The following is a 21713-nucleotide window of genomic DNA, read 5'->3' on the forward strand; positions in this document are numbered from 1 at the left end:
CCCTTTACCCAAGGCAACCTTGAGGACCCCAGGATGCTCCATGGGGCCAAACTCTCGCCCTGTGACTACTGGGATAGAAACGCCAAGGCCAGGAGGGAACAACAAAGAATCTTGGTAAAGGGCCTTTGGGTCTTTCCCTCTCTCAGATTATGGGGAGCAGCAGAGGAGGAGGAGAAGAGGATGTGGAGGAGACAGCTGCACACAGAAGACTGGTGTGCCAAGTGAGCTTAGCCAAATCCAGACGGTAGGAAAAACAAAACCCTTTTTATTTCATTCAGGAAGCGGAGAATTTTCGCAGCGTGATGACGATCAAAGCCAGGACCACAGAGGTGCCCAGCAGGGCGGCGATCACGATGGCAGCAATGGCTCCGGGGCCCAAGGACCCTAAGGAAGGCAGAAGGAGATGGGACAGGCTGAGAATCCAAGCCTAAGCACAGAATTCAGAACAGGCACTTCCATGGCCCAAAGGCCTGGTGTTTGGAGGGTGCCCAGACTGTGACCCGAAGAACCACAGGGCGGATGGGACCTTAGAGGTCATCCAGGCCAAACCCTTCCCAAATCAGGATTATCATCCATAACATCTTCACCAAGGGGTCACCCAGAGCAAAATGAATGGGAGGAATATTGATTGAGGAATAAAACTAACGTTTGGTGTTTCTGTCATTAATTCAATCATTCAGCAGTCATTTACGGAGCGTTTTGTCATGTACACAAATCTATACTAGATGCTGTCTTCCTTGGTCTATATCCTTCTAAGACATTAGACTGAAAAGTCCATGTCACTACCACGGGCCAGCTGTCTCTCACAGTTCTGAGACAGACGCACCTACCTGGTGCATAGGAGCACGGGATCAGAGATGCAGAGGGTTAGCTAGTCCAATTCCCAAATTTTACAGATGTGGAAACTGAGGCCCAGAGAACTGAAGTGACTTGTCCAAGATCCCGCAGGCAGTAAGCATCAAAGGTGGAAAATTCAGATCTTCTGACTCAAGAGCTAAGCATTTCCCCACCATGCCACGCTGCCAGATTGGAAACAACTGTGTCTTAGCTCCTCAAGTGCCTAGCTCAGTGCTTTGGATACCACCAAACAAACGTTTGTTGAATGAAGGAGGAGGCAGCTGGTTGTACTAGGAGAGTCTGGATTTGAAGTCAAAGGAGGTGAGTTTGAATCTTTGCCTTCCTGTGTGACCTTGGGCAAGTTACTTTCCCATTTGGGTCTCAGTTTCCTTATCTGTAGATTATACACACACACACACACACACACACACACTAAATGATCTCTGGGATTGAACCTTAGTGTTGGGAGGGGGGGTGGTGTTGATTATTGTGGGGAGAGAAGAGTCTCTCTTAGCTCCTCCCCCATCCAAGGGCCCCTGAAAAGAATCAGGTCTTCCCTTACCAGTCCCATCATCCAGCCGGTACAGATGGGTAGTGTCCTCTGGCTCATACTCTGAGGTGTAGAGGGGGAGGTCTGTGGCATCAGAGGCATGGGTGTGGGTGGTGCTTTCGAAGGGGCCCACTCCCGATGGCAGCTCCCCTGGGTCGTTCCACAAGGTAGGAACAGGGCCTTGGGGATACTCTGCTGGAAAACAAAACAGAGAGAGAGATGACAGGAGCAGGACGGGAACAACATCTGTACTACGGTCAGGCATTGACCACCACCACCAACCCAGTGCCTAGTGAGATACTGGAGGAGTCACTATGCACCAACATCTGAAAGGCCATTCTTAAGAAGGCTGAAATGGCTAATCAACACAGGTTTGGCAAAGGAAAGACAACCTAGCACTGCAGGCTACTAAGAATTTGGCACCTACTGAATCCCCAGAAAGACCCAAACAGGTGGCCAGAATTATAGACCAGAATGCTTGCTATCCTTCAAAAACTCGAAGATGACAAATCCTCCTACTACAAGTCAATCCAAGAAGCATTTATTAAGCACCCACCATGTGCCAGGCACCGTCATAAATGATGAGAAAGCACAAAAAAAGCAAAAATCAGTCCCTCAAGGGGCCCATGTTTTAATGATGGAGAAAACATACAAACTACTACGTACAAATAGAACATAGAGAAGAAAATTTAGAGATAATGTCAGAGGGAAGGCACTGACGTGAAGGAGAGTCGGGCCAGGCATCATGCAGTAGGCAAGACTGTGCCAAAGACAGACCCCAGAACACCCTGGAGAATTCAACAAATGGGCTATCCCGGAACTGGACCGTCTCACAGACAAAACTGTTGTCCACAACTGCCTGGACATATCACTCATCTAGAAAAACTGAAGAACAGCATTTTTATAGGTGTCACCATACCAAGTGCTCATAACCTCCAAGCTACAGATAATGAAAAAAAACATAAAAAAAAAAACTACCAAAAGGTAGAGATCTAGTAGAAGAAACTAAAACCATATGGGTATAGGACGAGGCACCTGTCAAGCCCATCATCCTGCCTGCTACTGGATTTGTCCCAGGGATGCTTCCAATAAGCCTATAAAAGAAGGGCTTACATGGGGCAGCTAGGTGGTGGAGTGGATAGAGCACTGGCTCTGGACTCAGAAGGACTTGAGTTCAAATCCGGCCTTAGATGCATAACATTTACTAGCCATGTGACCCTGGGCAAGTCACTTCACCCCATTGCCTAGCCAAAAACAAACAAACAAACAAACAAAAAAAGGGCTTACAGCCTAACACTTTTATTAATCTATAAACAGCAGATATTTTGTCCACTTATGGTACAATCTAATGCATATTAAAATAAAGAATTGTAGCACTGCAACCTATCCTGGTAAGGTAAGAATAAAACATTATTTAATAATAATAACTTGCATTTTTATGGCACTTTAAAATCTACAAAGTGCTACCCTCTCAAGTGACCTTTGAGGTAGATTTACAGATCAAAGAAACTGAGGCAGAGAGGGGAAGAGGCGTGTCCAAGGTCACACAGGTGCTAAATGGCGGAGCCAGATTTTGAACCTACGTTGACTCCAAAGCCGATTAGAATCCTTCCACTATAGCACCATGCCTCAGTCAGCTCAGTCCCGTTACTCTCCTTGGGAGCTCATGGGCTATTTCCTACTGGAACTTGTCGCCATTAGCATTCTCTTTGCTTCAGTTAACCTTCATTTATAGACTTACTAGTTTACGTGTTGTCCCCATCACCCCCCCACCCCAGAACGTAGACTCCAAGAAGAAAGGGGACGTGTCTTTGTATCTCCATCCCCTAATATAACACCTGGTACCTTTTGGGGGAAGGCGGTGTTTAGATCTGCAATTTCATCGGAGCAGGGAGCTCTCCAGCGAGGCAAGCCCTCTACTGATGCCCATCTGAGAACTGCTCGGGCCACTCTAAGGACTTGCCCGGGGTGGCCCAGCCAGGATGAGTCAGAGAGGGCCACAGCTCAGCTTTTCCTGGCCGTGATGCTGCTTGTCGGATGGGGCCGAACCGGGTCATGAGGCTCCTGCCTCCACCCTCCATTCCCTCATCTCTCCCACACCCAAACTCCCTGAACATCGCTCCGGTCAATCCTCATCTTCTCTTCCTGCTTTCTATACCACGTCCCTGTTCCTCTTATTTTTTCTCTTTCATGTGTCACAGTATAAAAAGCCCTCTAGACTTCAAATTCTACCTCCAACCCTTAGCAGCTGCACGACCGTGAGCTCTCCTGAGCCTCAGTTTCTCCATATGAAGACTTGTAGGGCATATCACAGGGGATCCTCTTTCAGGTACTGGTTGGAGCTAGAGCTCTCTATTACTGCTTCCAGCTCGGAGATTCTGTGGATCTGTAAAATGGGAGTATGAATACCTACTACCAAACTCCCTGGGCTGGAGCGAGGTTCAAGTGAGATTGTGTTTGTAAAACCGCAGAAACGGCACCCGGCATCCGCAGCCACAGCATATGCCACGATATCGGAACACCACACTCTTCCAGCCCAGTTGTACCATTAGGTTGTTTCTGGCAATCATAAAGAAACCCTGCAGTAAATTATCTTGATCACGTACATTTTTCTTCCTTTGTGACAGTGTTTGTTCTATCATTCTCTACTTCGAGAAGCTGTGATTCCATCAGTGTGGGTCACCCCTCCACTAACGCAGACTGCAGCCCCTTTACAACATGAGATGAACTTCAAGGGCTGGTGAGCCCGGTTTCACCTCTCAAGGGTGGTGTCTGGATGACAACTACACATTCTGTCCCTGGGCCTAGACTTGAAGTCTTTCCAGCTTGGAAAAGATTTCTGAGATTGAGTTCTGACAGCACAGCTTCTCAGAAGCTAGGGGTCCCCTCCATACCATCAATCAATCAATGAACATTAAGTACCTACTATGTACCAGGCACAGGGCTAAGCGCTGGACCTTGATGAGGCTTTGGAGGAAGCAAGGCTGTTTAGCTCATATTCCAATAATAGGTCAAAAAGTAGAATTTATTCTAGGAGAAGAAGGTTGGAGCTGGGGAGAGAGGGAGGGAAGGACTCTGAGCCCCCTTCTCTAAGATCAATGGGGTGATGCATGCCAGCTCCTTACAGCATACTGAGACTAACTCACCACTTACAGGCACACATATCACAAACTTCATCAGTCAGCAAGCACTGATTAGCCCTTACTGTGTGCATATACAAGATGCAGGCACAGTAATGTCAGAGGGGAGATGGTGTGTATGTGTGTGTGTTGGGGAGAATTCAAGAAAAGCTTCTGGCTTTTTCTGAGATTTGAGCTGCGCCCTGAAGGAAGCCAGGAGGCAGGGGTGAGGAGGGCAGTCCAGGCATGGGGCACAGCTGGTGCAAAGGTGTGGGGAGCAGTTGGGGGGGAACACAGAGTAAGCCAGAGTAACTGGAACATTATATGTTTGGAGGAAATCAGATACAGAAAGACTGAAAAGGTACAAAGGGGCCAGGAGGTGAAGGGCTTTAAAAGCCAAGCAGATCTTTTCTACTTGATCCTGAAAGTAAGCGTTTACTGAGTAGTTTATCATCTCTGTGCCCTTACACCTGGTATAGCGCCTGGCACACAGTAGGTGCTTAAGAAATGCTTCTTGAATAACTCAAGTGTAAAGTGATTTGAGGCGGGGTAGCTCGACACACCAAGGGCAGGCTGCTGGAACTTTCTAGCTTTTTGTCATTTGTGCTTTTCTACTATGGAGCGCGTGGCCCTCAGCAGCGTGGGACAGCCGGCACCCACACTGGTCCTCTCTTTCTAGGATCCCCTGTCTTATAAAGGAATCTGCCCAGAGGCCAGCGGACCTGTGGCTTGTCCACACTTCAAGGGCCCCCTCAGGGCTGGAGGGGCCCAGTTTGCACTGTTACCCTCCTTCCCTTCCCTAAGGTGGCTACCAACCTTTCTGAGCAGCAAATGTGTTATGTGGGATGGCTCTCTCGATGATAATAAATCCATAATAATTCACTTTTAAAAATAATCAATGTTTCTTTTTATTGTAGCAGTGAACTGGGAGTCTTGGTCTGAGAAGACTGACCCTGAATCATAACCCTTTCCTCCTCTCAATCACTAATGACATTATTTTTTAAAATCCAGCACCTAAGACACTATGACCACTCTCCCCCACCCTCCCCACCCCTACCCCGGGTATCTCTCTTAGGAAACTTGGAAGGTTTTATTGTCTCAGAAATCTTGCCCGGGGAACACCCCCATCATGCCCAGCACTGTTGGGTGCCATATGTGACATGGTGCCCACCTTTAAAGGGCTCCTGTACCACCAAACCCACCTTTCTCCATCTCCATACATATCCCAGGGCAACAGCCATCCAATCTCTCCAGTGGCTCTGCAAATACCCAGGAGTCCTGCCCCCAGCAAAGACACTCATTTGGTCTCTGAGCAGGACTTGTGGGTGGCTGTCTTCATGGATGATAAAAGGGTGACCTGGGTCACTCTCCAATCACAGATGCACAAAACCTCATCTCAAATTTAGACAGGCCCTTGGCAGCCACCCGGCTACACCCTGGCCTGAATAGGAACTTTCTCTATAACATCAGCCTCAGTTTCCTCATCTGTAAGATGAAGGGATTAGACCTTGAAGGCCCCTTCAAGCTCAGAGTCTATCCCCGTGACGTTCTTGGGGAGCAGCCTGCCAGCCTTCACCTGGAGACCTCTCCCAGGTAGCCTAATCTGCTTTTGAACCTCTCTGACCGACCCGAAGCTTTTCATTATGTCCAGCCCAGATCTTCCTCTCTGCCACTCCACAGCTGCTCCCAGTTCCTCCTCTGAGGCCAAACCAAGAAAAGCTAATCCCTTTTCCACGAGGCAGCCCTTCAAACATGGGGAGCCTGATCTCATGTGCCCCCCGAACCTTCTCTTTCCAGGCTAAACACCCTCATTTCATTCCACACCACTCTCGGGACGTGACTTGAGATTTCCAGCCTGGCCGCCATCCTCCAGACCGGGGTTCACGGACCTAAAGGGTCCTTGGATGGATTTCAAGGGGTACGTGACCTTGGACGGAAAATAATTATATCTTTATTCCAATAGAATTGGTTTCCTTTGTACCTTTTTTTAAATCATTCTCTGCTTTGAAAAATAGGATTCTAAAAACATGATTCTATGGATCCCACTTGCCCCCAGAATTCACCAGGCTGCTGCGCAATGAGTCTGTGACACCAGTACAGTTAAGAACCTCTGAACCCCAAGATCTTATTAGCTTCTTTGATGGCTCTATCATGCTGACTCCTATCGAACATGCTGTTGTTTATTTGTTTTTCAGTCATGACTGACTCTTCATGGACCCATTTGGGGTTTCCTTGGCAAAGATACTGGAGTAGTTTGCCATTACCTTCTCCAGCTCATTTTACAGATGGGGAAACTGAGGCAGACAGGGTTAAGTGACTTGCCTAAGGTCACACAGCTAGTAAGTGTCTAAGGTTAAATCTGAACTCAGGTCTTCCCGATTCCAGGCCTGGTGTTCCGTGCACTATGGCGCACCCTAGCTGCCCTCTTATTGAGAGAACAGTTCCCTAAAATCCCTGGGCCTTTTTCAGACACACTGAATCCTTTATCCCCCATCCTATAGGTGGGAAGTTCATTTTTTGGATCTCAAGTGCAAGATGTTACATTTGTCCCAACTAAATGTCACCTCACTGGGACATCTTGACAGGCTGGAATGAGGGGCCAAGTCTGTCATCCAACATGATACATTGTACCCACCATGCCTTTATTCAAGTAACTGATACAAGCGGCACAGGGTCAAGGACAGATTCCCTGGGACAGCCGACCAGAGACTTCCCTCCCTGCTGACATCTCTATTCATTAATGACTCTTCTCTGGGGTCAGCCACTCAACCATTTCCAAAACTACCCAGCAGGGTCTTGGCACAGAGCTTTACGTGATAGGGTAGATTGAGAGCTAATCCGTTAATTATCTGAATAACTCCATCACCACCTGTTTCACTCAACCAACTTGCTCTGTGCTGGCCCATCCTGGATGCAAGTGATACAAAGACAAAAAGGAGATTCGCCTTGCCGTCAAGGACCTCACATCCTACTGTGGCCAGTCCACAGACATTTGTCTTTTATTGGCACAAAAATGTTTATAGACCTTTACTGCCGTTTTATACCTTACTCCCTGATCTAGCAAACTGGCCTCTTGGCTGGTCAACGAACACTTCTTAAGCTCCTACTACGTGCCAGGCACTGAGGGGATAAGGAAAAGCTTCTGGGAGGAGGGGGCGTTTGGGCTGAGCCTCAATGGGAGCTGGGCAGGAACCCAGCGAGAAGGGATTCAGAGAAAGGCTCTCTGTTACACAGCAGAGGCGTGCAGGCCGCTGGACTGGAGACCTCCGAGGTTCTGTCCAGCTCAGAGCCGGTCATAAGATCAAAAGCCTCTCCCAGGTATCAGACGCGTCCCAGGCCCCTGCTCCGAGCCCGGCCGGTTGGGGCTGTTTGCCCAGGGAGGAGCCGCCCGTCGGGGTGTATCAATGCTCCTGTTGTGTGACTGGGACAAGTCAGAGGCCCCGGCAAAAACGGGAGACATTCCACAAGTCTCCACTGAAACCGCTGGGAATGTCACCCAAGGATGGAAAGTCCTTGTGTACTCAAGGCCAAAGACCCCGAGACCCAAGCATCTGGCTGCCTGGGTGGGTCCGGGGCCCTGAGAAGGGGAGGAGGCAAGGCAGGCCTGGACATTCAGGGCGCCCGCCTGCCCCAAGAGCTAGCACTCAAAGCTGGACAAACTGCAGGTCCCCCCCTGGAGGTTTTGGGGTTTTATGATTCTTCCTATGGGGGGAGGGGAAGGTGGAAATGCTGGGGAATGAAGGGCTGTGCTCACGTCCCGAGTTGCCTGTCCCGAGGCTAGCAGTGGGGACTGTCCCATGGTGACAATCCTTCTGTTCAAAAGAATTAGAGAAGAACTGGAAACAGAGTCAGCATCTGCCCACTCTCTGGGATGGGGATACAATGAAAGATTACAGCCCACCTTGGGGACCCCTAGGCCAATCCCCTCATTTTACAGATAGGGAAACTGAGGCCCCAAGCTGCTCAGGGATCACAGACTTTGAGCTGGAAGGGACCCCAGAGACCCCCCAAGGCTCAGAGAAAAGTGACTGCCCAAGGCCACAGGGGTAGTAAGTAGCAGGGGCAGGATTAGAACCCTGGTCCTCTGCTGCCAAGCACTCCTCCCATTGTGTCACTAGCCAGCTCTTTTCTGAGCCTCGGTTTCTCCTGTTTGCTGTCGGTCATACTATGATGGGGATAACACACTGATCTTGGCCCACCTCGTTGTCCTGGAGTGGGTGGGTGGACTGAGGGAGGCGGGAGCAGCAAAGCCCAAACACAAACATTGGGTCGATCAATAGCCGAAGCGAGGGGAAGGAGCGCCAGTCATCTCGCCAGCTGTCCCCACCTTGGACCAGTATTGACCCCCTCCCACAACCACTCGACCTGGAGGGGGCCACAAGAGGACAGCGGTCCCTGGCTCGGCCCCTCGCGCACACTCCTTGGGAGGACTCCAGATCTGGGGAGGAGGAATACCTACCACTTTTCCTTCCCAGCCCCTAGTTGTCAGGCTCACTGGGGCAGAACCGGGTTTAGGGCATTTCCAGCAGCAAGGGCTTATGCTCATACACAAGGAAAGGCTACAACAGCACCTGCCCTCAAGGTGTTTCCATTCCACTCACTACACACATACAAGATGGGAGAGAAATGGACTCCACCTCAGAGGGAAGGCATGGAGGGAGGGGAGGATGAGCCTGGGAAAGGCCTCCTGCAGGAGAAGCCAGGAGCTCAGAACCACAGAGCAGAGGGAAAATTCCTGTCCAGTGCTTGGTACGCTGGGGGTTGGGGCTGGGAGTCAGGGTTGAAGCAGGGGAGGGATGGACAAAGAGCAACAGCACTCCCCACCCCACCCCCACCTTCTCCACAGTGAGTCTGGGCAGTCTTTGGGCTGAGTGATGTCCCAGGGCTTCAGGTGGGCCTGGGGGCTACAAAAAAGGGCGGGTGGGCAGGCAGACCCAAGGATTGGCCCTGGGTGTCTCATCTTCATTCAAAAACACAATGGGACAGTGCCCTTTTTTGTAAACATAGTAGTGATGGGCCAGGCCCCAGACTCTCAGAGGTAAAGGGACCCCAGAGGCTGTCCCCAGGACAAGCCAGGTAGCTGTAACAAAAACAACAAGGGTCATCTAGCCTTCGCAGGAATGCCTCCAGAGGGGAAGCCCTCTACCCCCAGGAGCAGGCTGCTCCACTTTGGCACAGGGAGGAGGGTTAGGAAAATGTTCCTTACATCAAGTAACCACCTTCCTTTCAGAAATGGGTTCAAATCCCACCAGTCATTCGCTGTATGTGTGATTGTTAGTATCACTTAACCTCTTAGGGGCTCAGTTTCCTCATCCATAAAACGCAAATTGGATTTGACGGACGCTATACGTCTGCACTGGTCATCCCAAAGGTCTGCGACGCACCCCCTACGCACATCTGCTTCTTCCTCCTCCAAGACGGGGCTCAACATGCAGCCTTTCCCGATGCCTCTGGCTGCCGTGGACCGCCCACTGCTTCCCTCGCAGGTATAACCTCCTTGACTCCACAAGTGCCTTGTTATCGTTTTTTAAGCTGCAGTCAGAATTACTGCACGGGTCTGGTTCACAGTAACAGGAGACAAGAAACAGGGCAGTAATTATCAACGCTCTTCCTCCAACAAGATTTTTGGTTTCTGGTTCAGTAACCTCTGAGGCTCTTCCCCACACCTTTGTTATCTTCTCCTCAGAACCCTGCACAGTGCTTGGTATACAGTAGGCACTCAATATGCGCGTGACTGAGAAGATGGATATTGTGAAATTATAAAGAACAAGGCTGGCCCCAAAGAAGTGATGAGGCGCTTTCCCCAGCTCCTTCGTGCATGTGTGCGCACGTGTGTGTGTGTTTCCCCAGCTCCTTCGTGCGTGTGTGCATGTGTGCGTGTGTGCATGTGTGTGTGTGTGTGGGTCCCCACAGGTGTGGAGCATTGCAGGTTATGCATGATTTTTTTGGATAACTAATAGATTTAATGTCTTTTTTTCCTCTTCTTTTTCTTTGTTGTAAGGGATGGCTCTTTGGGAGGCAGCAGGAGGAGGGACACAGGGACTCTTCCACAACAGAAGCTATCCATGAAATCTTTTAAAAAGAAACACTGGATTGATTTTCACTCTAAATTGATGGCCCCGTACAGCCTCCCCCATCGCTCTCGGTTAGCTGACCCCCAGATGCGATGATCATGGGATCACTAATGTGAGCCCCAACTTCCAGGCTGCTGAAATCTCAAATCTGGGGGTGGCGGGGGTGAGCTGGGGAGGCGCCTACCCTGGGTCATCAGGAGAAACTGGACCATCTCCTCCAAGTGGCCGCAAGCCCCGATTCAAAGCTTGTGGAGACGCGAGGGTCTGACAAAGGTGGTCAAAACCTGTAGACTATCATAAAAACTAAAAAAGGAAAAAAGCCCTCTGGCCTGGAATAAGGCTGGAGGCTAAAAAGAGGATTTGATTTATTCAGGCCTGCCCTGTGGGAAGGTGTGACTACCCTTGTGTGTACACTGGCGGGCAGTGCCAGGGCCTAGGAGGGAGTGGCTGCCACTCTGGTCCACAGAGGTCAGGCTGAACTCACCCTAGGGGACAGGGCCGACTTCTGGTGCTCACCTCGCCCCCCGCCTCCTGGGCAAGCTGCCCTTTGGAGATGGGTTCCAGGCAGCATCTAACGGTTTAATTTTGTCTCATAGAGAAAAAGGCTTTTGCTCCTCCTAGGAGACAAGGCATGAGTGTACTCCATAGGAATGCTTGGCCAGAAGAGACCTCCAGGCACCGAAGATAAACAAACAGCCCTGTCCTCGGGCTTCGTTCGGAGGGCCCCAGACAAGGGGACAGATTCACTGCTCCCTCGTCACCGTCCCAGCGAGGGCCAGGCTGGGCTTGTCTTCATCTCCCTCAGCACCACAAGGGGCGGGAGGCTGGCCAACCTGAGTACACGGCTGTGGCCTGCCCTGTCCCGTCCGAGCCGAGACTCCTTCAGAAGGCCAACGGGCTACGTGGGGGAGAGGACAGCGGCTCTCGTGATGCCGCAGAGGGTCAGGGAGGGTTTGCTTCTCTGGGGCTGGCCGATCATGGCTGTGTGAGTGAGGGGCCGCCTGGCGTCCCATCCCAGGACTTAGGAGTTGAAAGCCCTGTCTGCGGCCCTCATCTAGTGATCATTTCACTGCAATCAACTGGAAGTGATGGCAGGCTGAGCCTGGGCACACAACTAAGTGTTCTGGGGTACTCTGAAACTCCCCATGCCCAGATGAAGGGACCAGAGGGGTCAAGTTCACCATTCCCCTTTTACATAAGAGAAAACTGAGGCCCAGACCTTAGATTTAGAGTTGGAAGGGAGCTGAGACCAGCCCCTCATTTTACAGCTGGGGAAACTCAGGCCCACAGAGGCCAAGTGACTTACTCAAAGCCACACCAATAGTTAAGTGGCAGAGGCTGGATCTGAATCCAGAGCACCGCTTTCTCCAGCATGCTACACTCTCCCTTTCCATAATCTCTGCACCACACTAATGACTCAACCACATCTCCCCCCACTCCCTTTGCTCCAGCCCAACCAGGACCCACAAGACAATTATTCCTCTCTTGCTCTACCCCTCTCTGACTCAGTTTCCTCCTCTGTAAAATGAGGAGGTTGGCCTAGGGCATGCTAGGTCTCAGGTTCTGGGGCTAGCAAGAACAGCAAGGTAGGAGCCAGTGTTAGACGGGGAGTTTGGAAGACCTGGATTCTAACCCTACCTGACCTGACTGGCTGTGTGACCTTGGACAAGTTGCTTCATGACTCTGGGCCTTGCTTTATTCATCTGTAAAATGGGTGACAGCTGAGCTACCTACCTCACCGATTGCTGAGAGGCTCAAATGAGAGGGCTGTCCAATCCCCAGCAAACTTCAAAGTCGTAAGATAAACATCAGCTCTTACAAGGATGATTCTGCCCCTCCCCTCAGCTCCCTTGGACCTCTCCTCTGCACCACACACCTCATCTTCACTGAACTTCAGTAAATACGCCTGGTCCTCAGGCTGCTTCAGGTGCATTTGTCCTGTCTCTACCTAGATGGTAAGCTCCCTCGGGCAGGGCATCATTGAAACAGATCAGAGCAGGAAGGGAGCTCCAGGGCCATCTAGACCAACTCCTTCATCTTACAGAGCAGCAGAGGGAGGGGATTTACTCAGGATCACACAGAGGTGGGACTGACTCCAGAGCTGGGGCTCTTTCTATCCTCCTGCCTCCCCAGCCCCAGCACTGCTTTGCCAGACTCAGAGAATGTCAGAGCCGGGAGGGACCACTGTGGTTAAGTGACTTCTGTGCCTCCCCTGCACCTGTCCTCCCAGTGGGCTGAGACGATGCCCTGACCCTTGCTCCAGGATGCTGGATGGAGGCCACCCATTTCCCGTGGCTGGGGCCCTCTCCTGTGCACCTCAGAAGCACTGGGGGCAGAGGGAGGAAAACCTCAGAAGGTTCTCTGTATGGCCTCAAGGGGACGACCAAAACCCCGAGGCTCTGCCCCTCTGACCGACGCTGCAGGGGGAAGTCAGAGTCAGCACCAGATGCCTGGGACATCCCTGCCAAGGAGGCAGCTCGGTGCACGGCCTTCGGGCCTTTGGCCAGACACAGATCTACTGGGAAAATGATAACTGCATTTAGTAAGGATAGTGATAAGCTGGCCCCTGTCCAGAGGGGAGGGAAAGCAGGATGGTAAAGGAAGAGCCCAGAGAGAAAACTGTCTGTGCAGGGCTGGCTGTCCACGGGACGGCTCTGCAGCCAGAGTACGGACCTCGAGGGTGTGGAGGAGGAGCCAGGCAGGGCTTTTCGTTGCCATCCAGACCGACATTTCTATTTTGTTTGGGGTAAAATATAAAATTAACTTGCATTCCCTAGGCGTGAGCTGATAGAGAAAAGCGTAGCGGAGGCTGTAAGAGGGCTTGGGAAGCGGGAAGTCAGCTTAGGATTCAGACTGTGCTCCCAACCAGAGTGTATAATCCATAGACAATTAATTAATTAGGGACTAATTATTCCATTCTGACTGCATCCTACCCCATCACTTCTTTCTACTCCATCCAGGGGACGAAAAGCAAACAAAAAACCCAGATAGCTGAATGTTGTCCTAGAGGATACTGGGAAAATGTGCATTTGTGGAGCAGTATCTGAGTGCAAACGGGGAACTAAAATAAACCTGTATAATAGGGAGATACGTAAATCTTTATTCCTGTACTTAAGAGATCAACTACTACATAAAGACAGGACAGGAAGTATGGCTCATTCTTCTGAAAAAAAGATCTGGGGATCTGAGTGGACCACAAACTTAATATGTGTCCCCAGTGTGTCACGACAGTCCAGTTGTTCCTGTCTTGCTGGGAAAACTGGAAAAGAATATGGCAGAAACTAGGCATAGACCAAAATCTTACACCATATACCAAAATAAAGTCAAAATGAGTTCATGATTTAGATATAAAGGCTGATACTGTAAGCAAACTGGGAGAGCAAGAAATAGTTTACCTATCAGATTTATGGAAAGCAAAAGAATTCATGACCAAACAGGAGATGGAGAACATTACGAAAAGCAAAATGAATAACTTTGATTACATTAAAATGAAAAGTTTTTGCACAAAGCCAATGCAACCAAGATTAGAAGGAACGTAGAAAATTGGGAAAGAATTTTTACAACCAGTGTCTCTGATAAAGGCCTCATTTCTAAAATGTACAGAGAACAGAATTGAATTTATAAGAATACAAGTCATTCCCTAATTGATAAATGGTCAAAGGATATGAACAGACAGTTCTCAGACGAAGATGTGAAAGCCATCTACAGTCACATGAAAAAATGCTTTAAATCACTATTGATCAGAGAAATACAAATCAAAACAACTCTGAGGTACCACATCACACTTATCAGATTGGCCAATATGACAAAACAGGAAAATGATAAATGTTGGAGAAGATGTGGGAAAATTGGAACACTAATACATTGTTGTGAAATGATCCAACCATTTTGGAGAGCAATTTGGAACTATGCTCAAAGGGCTATCAAAATGTGCATACCCTTTGATCCAGCAATAGCACTTCGAGGGCTATATCCCAAACAGTCACACAAATGGGAAAAGGACCCATGTGTACAAAAACATTTATAGCAGCTCTTTTCGTGGTGGCAAAGAATTGGAAATTGAGAGGATGCCCATCAATTGGGGAATGTCTGAGCAAGTCGTGGTATATGAATGTAATGGAATACTACTGTGCTATAAGAAATGATGAGCAGGCAGACTTCAGAAAAACTTGGAAAGACTTGTATGGTCTCATGCTGAGTGAAGTGAGCAGAACCAGGAGAATGTTATACACAGTAACAGCCACGTTGTACGATGACTAATATCGATAGACTTAATCCTACTTAGCAATACAAGGATCTAAGACATCTCCAAAGGCCTCATGATGGAAAATGCTATCCACATCCAAAGAAAGAACGACCAAAGCATACTATCTGCTATTTTTTTTTCTTCTGTTGTGTTTTGTTTCCTTTTTCTGGTGGTTCCTTCTATTGGTTCTAATTCTTCCTTACAACATCACTAATGTGAAAATGTTTAATAGGAATGTATATGTATAGCCTATATCACATTGCACGCTGTCTAGGGGAGAGAGGTGGGGAGGGAGGGGGAGAAAAATTTAAAACTCAAAAGCTTATAGAAGTGATTGTTGATAATTCAAAATTAATTAATTTTAAAAAAATTTAAAAAAAAAAAGACTTTCTGAGTAGGTGGAGGGTAGGGGAGAACAGGAGTACTGCCTTCAAGCATTTAAGGGCCTCTCACGGGAGAGAGACCAGCTTTGTTCTGATCGTCAAGGGTCAAATTTAGGCGGGATATCAGGTAAAACTTCCTAACAACGAGGCTGCTTAGGAGGGGGCTGGATTGCCAGGGAGGTAGTGAGCTGTTCCAGCAGTTGTCTTTTTTTTTTTTTTTGGTGAGGCAACTAGGGTTAAGTGACTTGCCCAGAGTCACACAGCTAGTGACTATCATGTGTCTGAGGCTGGATTTGAACTCAGATCCTTGTGACTCCAGATTCCGTGCTCTATCCACTGTGCCACCTAGCTGCCCTTGTTCCAACAGTTTTCAAACGGAAGCTGGACAACCCTTGGTCTGTGCTGTCAAGGGAGGATCCCTGTTCAGGTGTGGGTTGCAGTAGTCGGTTGCTCAGGGCCCTCCCAGAGCTGCGATGGGGGGAAACAGAAAGGACCACCCAAAGCCATTCCCTAAAATGGACATGGGCTGGCTTCCTCACTCCCGTGGCCCCAACTCCTTCTCACTCGGCGCCCATTATTTCTGGGGAGCAGGGACCAAGTGAACTCGGGAGGCAATGAACAGGCTGTCTGGCCCCAGGTGGGCGAGCGGCCAGGGCAGGGATGAAAGCACCCTTCATGGCCGGCACAAAGGACCCTCTGTGAGGCCCAAGCGTGAAGGGGCATGGAGCACCGTGGTCAGGCTGAACATTAAACAAACTTGTTTACCAAAAGAAAAGGGGCTGGGTGTGCATGTGTGCGCTCCCCTCACAGCCAGAGGAATGCCACCAGCTCCCCACTTGCTCTGGCCTGCTTGGATCTGAGTGTGAGGTAAGGCACAAAGTTTCCTTCTTTGGCCAATGAAGCCCAGATCCTGCTGCAGCTGAGGGCCCACAGCCCCATGGCCCTTGTCCTCATCTGCCCTGGGCTCTCTCCTCCTCCACCTCCTTGTCACCCTCCAACTCGGGCAGGAGATAGTGCCCACTGTGGCCCTGCGCTCTAGGCCACCCCCAAGCCCTCAGGGCCTTCAGCCTCACCTCCCACCCTGGGTCTCCTCCATTAGACTGTGAGCACCTCAAGGCCTGTCTGGACTTTCTCCCTGTGCCCCCGGGGCTGAACTCAGGCTGGAGTCCTAGGAAGGGCTTAATCTTGGCTTGTTCAATCATTCATAAGCCACAGAGCCCGATTCCTTCTCAGAAGAAGCCATTAAAGGCATAAAGTAAAATAGGCAAGATTGAAAGGAAACCAATCACAGCAAAACTACTACCCAACTATAAAAACTCCTGAGCCAGTCCAGCCCTCTCATTTTACAGGTGAAGAAAAGAAAACCCACACAGCCAAGTGATTTGCCCCAAGTCTCCCAGGCAGCTGGGATGTGAACCCCCACTTTGTGACTCCACATCCAGCTCTCTGCCACTGAAAGGGTCCAGAAGGAAAGGCCAGAAAACCAGTAGCAGCAGTGCAAATGAGGGTCAAAGACGCCCCGACACCCGCTCAGCCCAGGGCCCAGCTCCATAGGAAGAGGAAGGGGGGACAGACCAATTCTTAGGCATCCACTTAGGAAGCAGAGTCACAAGGGGCTCCATGGAGCCTTCTTGAGAAGGCGGCCATCAGCCCAGAATTCAGCCCAGATTCTCCAGTTATCATCAACCCTGGGGAGCCCAGCGGAACGACGGGGTCTAGACAGGTCCAAATGGACTCTTAAAAACAATGCCTTCATTTGGCTTTGCCCAGAACCTCACGGCAGAGCCACAAACTTCACAACCCTCGGCCCCGTGAGGTGGGCTCATCCTAATGGCAAGGCTGCGGCCTGGCTGACAGACTGCAGTTAGAGGTCCCAGCAAGAATTGATCAGCAACAATCAGAGCCTGGGCCGTACCCAGGAGGAGGAGGAGGAGAAGCAGAGCACAGGGGGCCTGGGCTTGAATGCTCTGTTGGCAACACCTGCCTGGGCAAGTGGCTTCCCCTGGGGGGCCTCCAGACCCTCATCCGGCCAGATGTGTCCGGGGCTCACTCAGTCATTTGGGATGCAGAGGGCAGCTCCTCAGGGATTTGAGCCCATGGACCAGCTACTTTTCTTTCTGATAGACGCCCTCAACCCTGGCCAACCCTCTGCCACATGTGGATCGCTGGTCAGGCCAAATCTATTCCTGCCCCTGGAAAAACAACTCAAGGTACATGCTGTAACACAAATTAACAGGGCTTCACAAAAAGGAAGCAACCTGTGGAGACAGGCACACCCACCTTTACCTACATTAATGAAACCTACACTATTTATGTAGGTGAGGAGAATGAGAGGCGAGAGAGCTGGTCTCAAAGGCAGGAAGACCCAAGGGTCAAGCTCCCCCTGATCCCTGCCGATGCCCCAGGAAACCCCTCACACTATAAGTTGTACAAAGTGCCAGCTTGCACAGACCCAGGGAGTTCTCGTCACCTGGAAGGCCTGGGTATGAATGAAATCACACATCCGGCCCCCATCCCAATCCATGAAATAGGCAGTGTTCCCTAGTGGTCGAGGGCCAGCCCCTTCAGATTCAAATCAGAAAGCTTGGCCGTATGACTGACTGGGAGTTGGGAAGATCTGAGGTCAAATCCTGCCTTAGGCACTTCACTAGCTGTGTGAGCCTCAGCCTCAGTGCTCTGATCTGTAAAATGGAGGAGGTGGGTTGTTGTCAGAACTGCAGGAGATGAGTTATGGAAAGCCCTTTGCAAACCTTAGGGTTTTACAAATGTGAGTCATTGTTATTAATAATAATAATAATAAGCATCACTAATCTGTGCAGTAGGCGTTCCTATTAGAAATTGTTTAGAGCCAATGAAATCACAGACCTACAAATGTCAAAACCCGACACAATACAGACAGCATTTAGAAGGCTTCCACAATGTTTTAACATTTGTAAAGCACAGGCCCAGAAGATATGAGATAGCAACTCCCCCCAACCCTGCCCTGCTGCTTTGCAGAGGTAGGGGAATGTGGATGTAGAATGTTGAATATATTGTCACAGTTCACCAATACGTGGGTTTCTTTTTGTAAACCATCTCCCCCCCCCGTTTTTTCACTCTAGATTATAAGAACTTTCCGCTGGGGGGGGGGGGAGGTGGGACACTTTGGGAAATGTGATATAAAAACAAAGGATGTTAATAAAAAATTTTTTTTTCAATTAGCAAAGTGCTTTAGAGAAGTTATTATCTCATTTGAGCCTCACAAAAACTCTAGAAGGTGGATGCCATAAGTCCTATTATTCCCATTTTACAGATGAGGAAAGTGATTTGATTATGGGGACACATGGGCACCACTGTCTTCAGCTACAAATATTTCCAGCTGCACGCACTCAGCGGCTTGGCTGGCGGTGCTCTTGCCCGCACTTTGGTCCCGACCCTGACTAAGGAAAACGAACACAGATGGGCGCTGAGTAACTGGGAAATACTCAAAGCTGTAGCAGAGGAAGCAGGTTTGCACTTAACTGACATTAGCTACAGCACCAGTAGCTCTGTGCTATGGGCATCTCACAGGGCCTTGGGATCTCTAAAACCTAGGTTCAAAGCCAAGGTGGGTGAATTTGGGCAAACTAACTGTCCTTTTAGTTTCATTCTCTCTACCGTGAGCTAGCTGGAGTGGGTTGTGTCTAGGGCCCCTTCCAGCTTTGCCATTTTGGGACCTTCTTATTTAGTGAGGGTTGTCCCAAAGAAAGACGTTCCCGGTGAAATGCTGAGATTGTCCCACTGCCGTATTGAGGCCACCATCTACACCAACATGCTATGGTGCTTTGTACAAGTGGCCCCAAACTGACCCCCCCCCCAGAGGTCTGGGTCCTACCCCCCAGGAGTCGATGACAGACTGATCAGTGATGGAGGGGAGAAGAAACCATCAGGGAAAAGTCACCCACATACACGTATGTATTTATAACAGGGACGAACTCAGACAGACGCACAGCATGTAGGTGAACCTGAGCAGTACCAATCGCTGTCTTTAAACAGTACTTCTGCCCTTCCCAGGTCCTTCCAAAGGCTAAGGTGAACACCTCTGAAGACGAGAAGCACGTTTTCTCACCATCTAACTACTGGTCTTGTGATACAGGGTAAGAGCACGTACTTGTATTAACAGAAATTTCAGGACGAGCACAGCCTTCTTTCAGCAAATCTGTCATCTGTTCTGCCTACGAAGTTGTCTGTCCGAGGGCTTCAGGAACCAATTCAGAGCCCGAGATTAGAACCAGGTGCCTGTAAACTCATCACCCTCTCCCATATTACCACTCGTCCTCCTTCCAGACCCTTCTCTCCCTCTTAGCCAGCTGAGGCTGAGAGCAACAGAACAAGGCTAGACCTCTACTGCCAAAGGGCTCCCTGTGATCCCCCAGAGTCACCTACGGGCCATTCACCTCTCTGCAGCTGTTCTTCCTTCCCTGAAATGATTAATAATAATAACAGCAGCTAGCGTTTATACAGCCCTTTAACACACATAGAGCACTTTACACATCTTATCTCTATGGTTGTGGCAATGCCACTAATTCATCAGATTCCCAGGGGCACGGTTAAGATGGAACACAGTCAACAAACACATTTGGAAATCCCTTCAGCACTCCCAAAAGAAGCTGTTGCTCAGCTTTTCCCAGAGAGCCTCCTTCAGCTGAGATATTCGGGTCCATTTCTACACTTCATATTATCACTGTGAAATTTCCAACAGACATGCCCCTGCCTTTTGTACTGACCTCCAACATAGGAGACACCCCCCAGTCAATTTTCAATTCGAGGGCCATGAGAAAAATAACTCTTGGAGGATTGGTTATCCCCTTGGAGGATGGAGAAAGATTGGAAATAAAGGTTCCTTCTTACCTGTGAGAACAGCAGGGACGAAGGCTCCTGACATCACGAAGAAGACCAGGCAGGCGATCCTAGAATGAGCCATCCTTCTACTTCTGCAAGAGACGGCTCTGGCTTAGACTCCAGGGCAGGGGGAAGAAAGTGTCAGGAAGCTTGAAGAGTTTGCTTCAATGCCAACCCTGTCCAATTGGCTCACAAATGCCTTCCTCAGAGAACACACATGCGCATGCGCATGTACACACATACATACACACACACACACACACACACACAGAGCAGACCAGCTCACTGACTGACTTACCAAGAAAACCAGCTTTCTTGGAGCCAGGGAGCAGCTCCACCCTTGGGATAGTAAAAGGAGGGGAGGAAAAAAAATCTTTCACTCACACACACACACACACACACACACACACACACTCTCTCTGTCTCTCTCTCTCTCTCTCTCTCTGTCCCTGAGCTTCATGCCAGTTTAGTTATTTTGATGACAACTCTCACAAAGGGATGAGGCAGCTTGAGGGAAGTCCTCGGCTCTGAGGAATTGGAGGGGGGAAGAGGAGAGAAGAACCTACCAGGTCTATCCCTCTGCCTCTGGGTAGGGCCCTTGCTAATCCAATTGCAGAGATGAGAACTCTGCCTGCCCCCATCTCCATGGTCCCGTCTCAGAAGTGGCCCAAGGAGGCAGTGAGATGTAGAGAACCAAGCACTGAACCAAAAACCCCAGTACTGGCAATTCATGGCTGTGTGACCTTAGCACAACTTAACCTCATCCTGTTTCCTTCTGTACAAAAAAAAAAAAAAAAAAAAAAAAAAAAGGAATTTGGACCAGTTTCTAGGATGTCTTTTTCCTCCAACAAGCATTTCATTTTTTTATTCCAGCACTACTAACCATTGGTCCTAGAGGTTAAGCTGGAAGAAGCCTCAGAGTTCATTTGTCCCAACTCCCTCCTTTTACAGATGGAGGCCCAGAAAAGGGAAAGGACCTGACCACAGTCACACAAGTAGTCTAACCCAGACCCACTGACTCCACCTGGCTACACTTGACACCCTCTGACATTTTTCTACCAAAATCGTGTAAGACGTCAGGGAACCAGGAACCAGGAAAGCAATACTAAAAACCTAGAGAGGGTGGCTGCGGGTGATGGAAAAGAAACCCATGCAAAGGGCACCGACTTGCTTCAACCCTTCCAAAGGTCTGCCCTCTTTCAGCAGTCAGGCTGAAAAGCTGAGATGAGGATGGGAAGGTCAGTTTCATCGGACCTGCCGGAGCTCCTGGCATCTGCCACCTCTGGAGGAGGAGAGGAGGACCACCAAGCATGCAGGAAGGCAGGAGCCTTAGGAACTGATGGGAAACAAACTTCCTGGACACCCAAAGCACACGAGGATTCTGGAGATGGGGATGAGAACACTCCTGCCCTGACTTCGAGATCATCTTTCAGACACATCAGGCACTCTTTCTCTAACACGTGAACGTGGGCCAACATCCTGAACCCTTCCTCGCCCTGCCTGCTGCCTACTGATGCTGACACAATCTAGAGGTGATGGAGGCTACCCTCCACACACAGTTCCAGATAACACCTTCATATTTCTTAAAAAGATGACATCTCTATGCCCCAGCCTCCACAAAAAGAGGTCAGACTTTACAAGCCA

The 21713-nt window shown here is 49.6% G+C and overlaps 1 protein-coding gene across 3 annotated transcripts; it reads right to left on the minus strand.

Moving 5' to 3' along the window:
- Positions 1-274: 274 nt before the first annotated feature.
- SNORC (secondary ossification center associated regulator of chondrocyte maturation) lies at positions 275-20728 on the minus strand. 3 transcript variants are annotated; one of them, XM_027875206.1, is made up of 4 exons: positions 20636-20728; positions 20079-20161; positions 1400-1579; positions 275-384 (listed from the first exon to the last, which is right to left on the minus strand). In XM_027875206.1, the coding sequence occupies exons 2-4, from the start codon at positions 20149-20151 to the stop codon at positions 275-277; spliced, it is 363 nt and encodes a 120-aa protein (XP_027731007.1). In that variant the 5' UTR covers positions 20152-20161; positions 20636-20728. The 3 variants fall into 3 exon arrangements, with proteins under 3 accessions (XP_027731007.1, XP_027731005.1, XP_027731006.1); XM_027875204.1 differs by having other exon boundaries at positions 1400-1582; XM_027875205.1 differs by lacking the exon at positions 20636-20728 and having other exon boundaries at positions 1400-1582; positions 20079-20213.
- Between the last annotated feature and the right edge of the window lie 985 nt (positions 20729-21713).

This window comes from Vombatus ursinus, unplaced genomic scaffold (genome assembly GCF_900497805.2).
Source record: "Vombatus ursinus unplaced genomic scaffold, bare-nosed wombat genome assembly UNPS02014808.1, whole genome shotgun sequence".
Classification (NCBI taxonomy): domain Eukaryota; kingdom Metazoa; phylum Chordata; class Mammalia; order Diprotodontia; family Vombatidae; genus Vombatus; species Vombatus ursinus.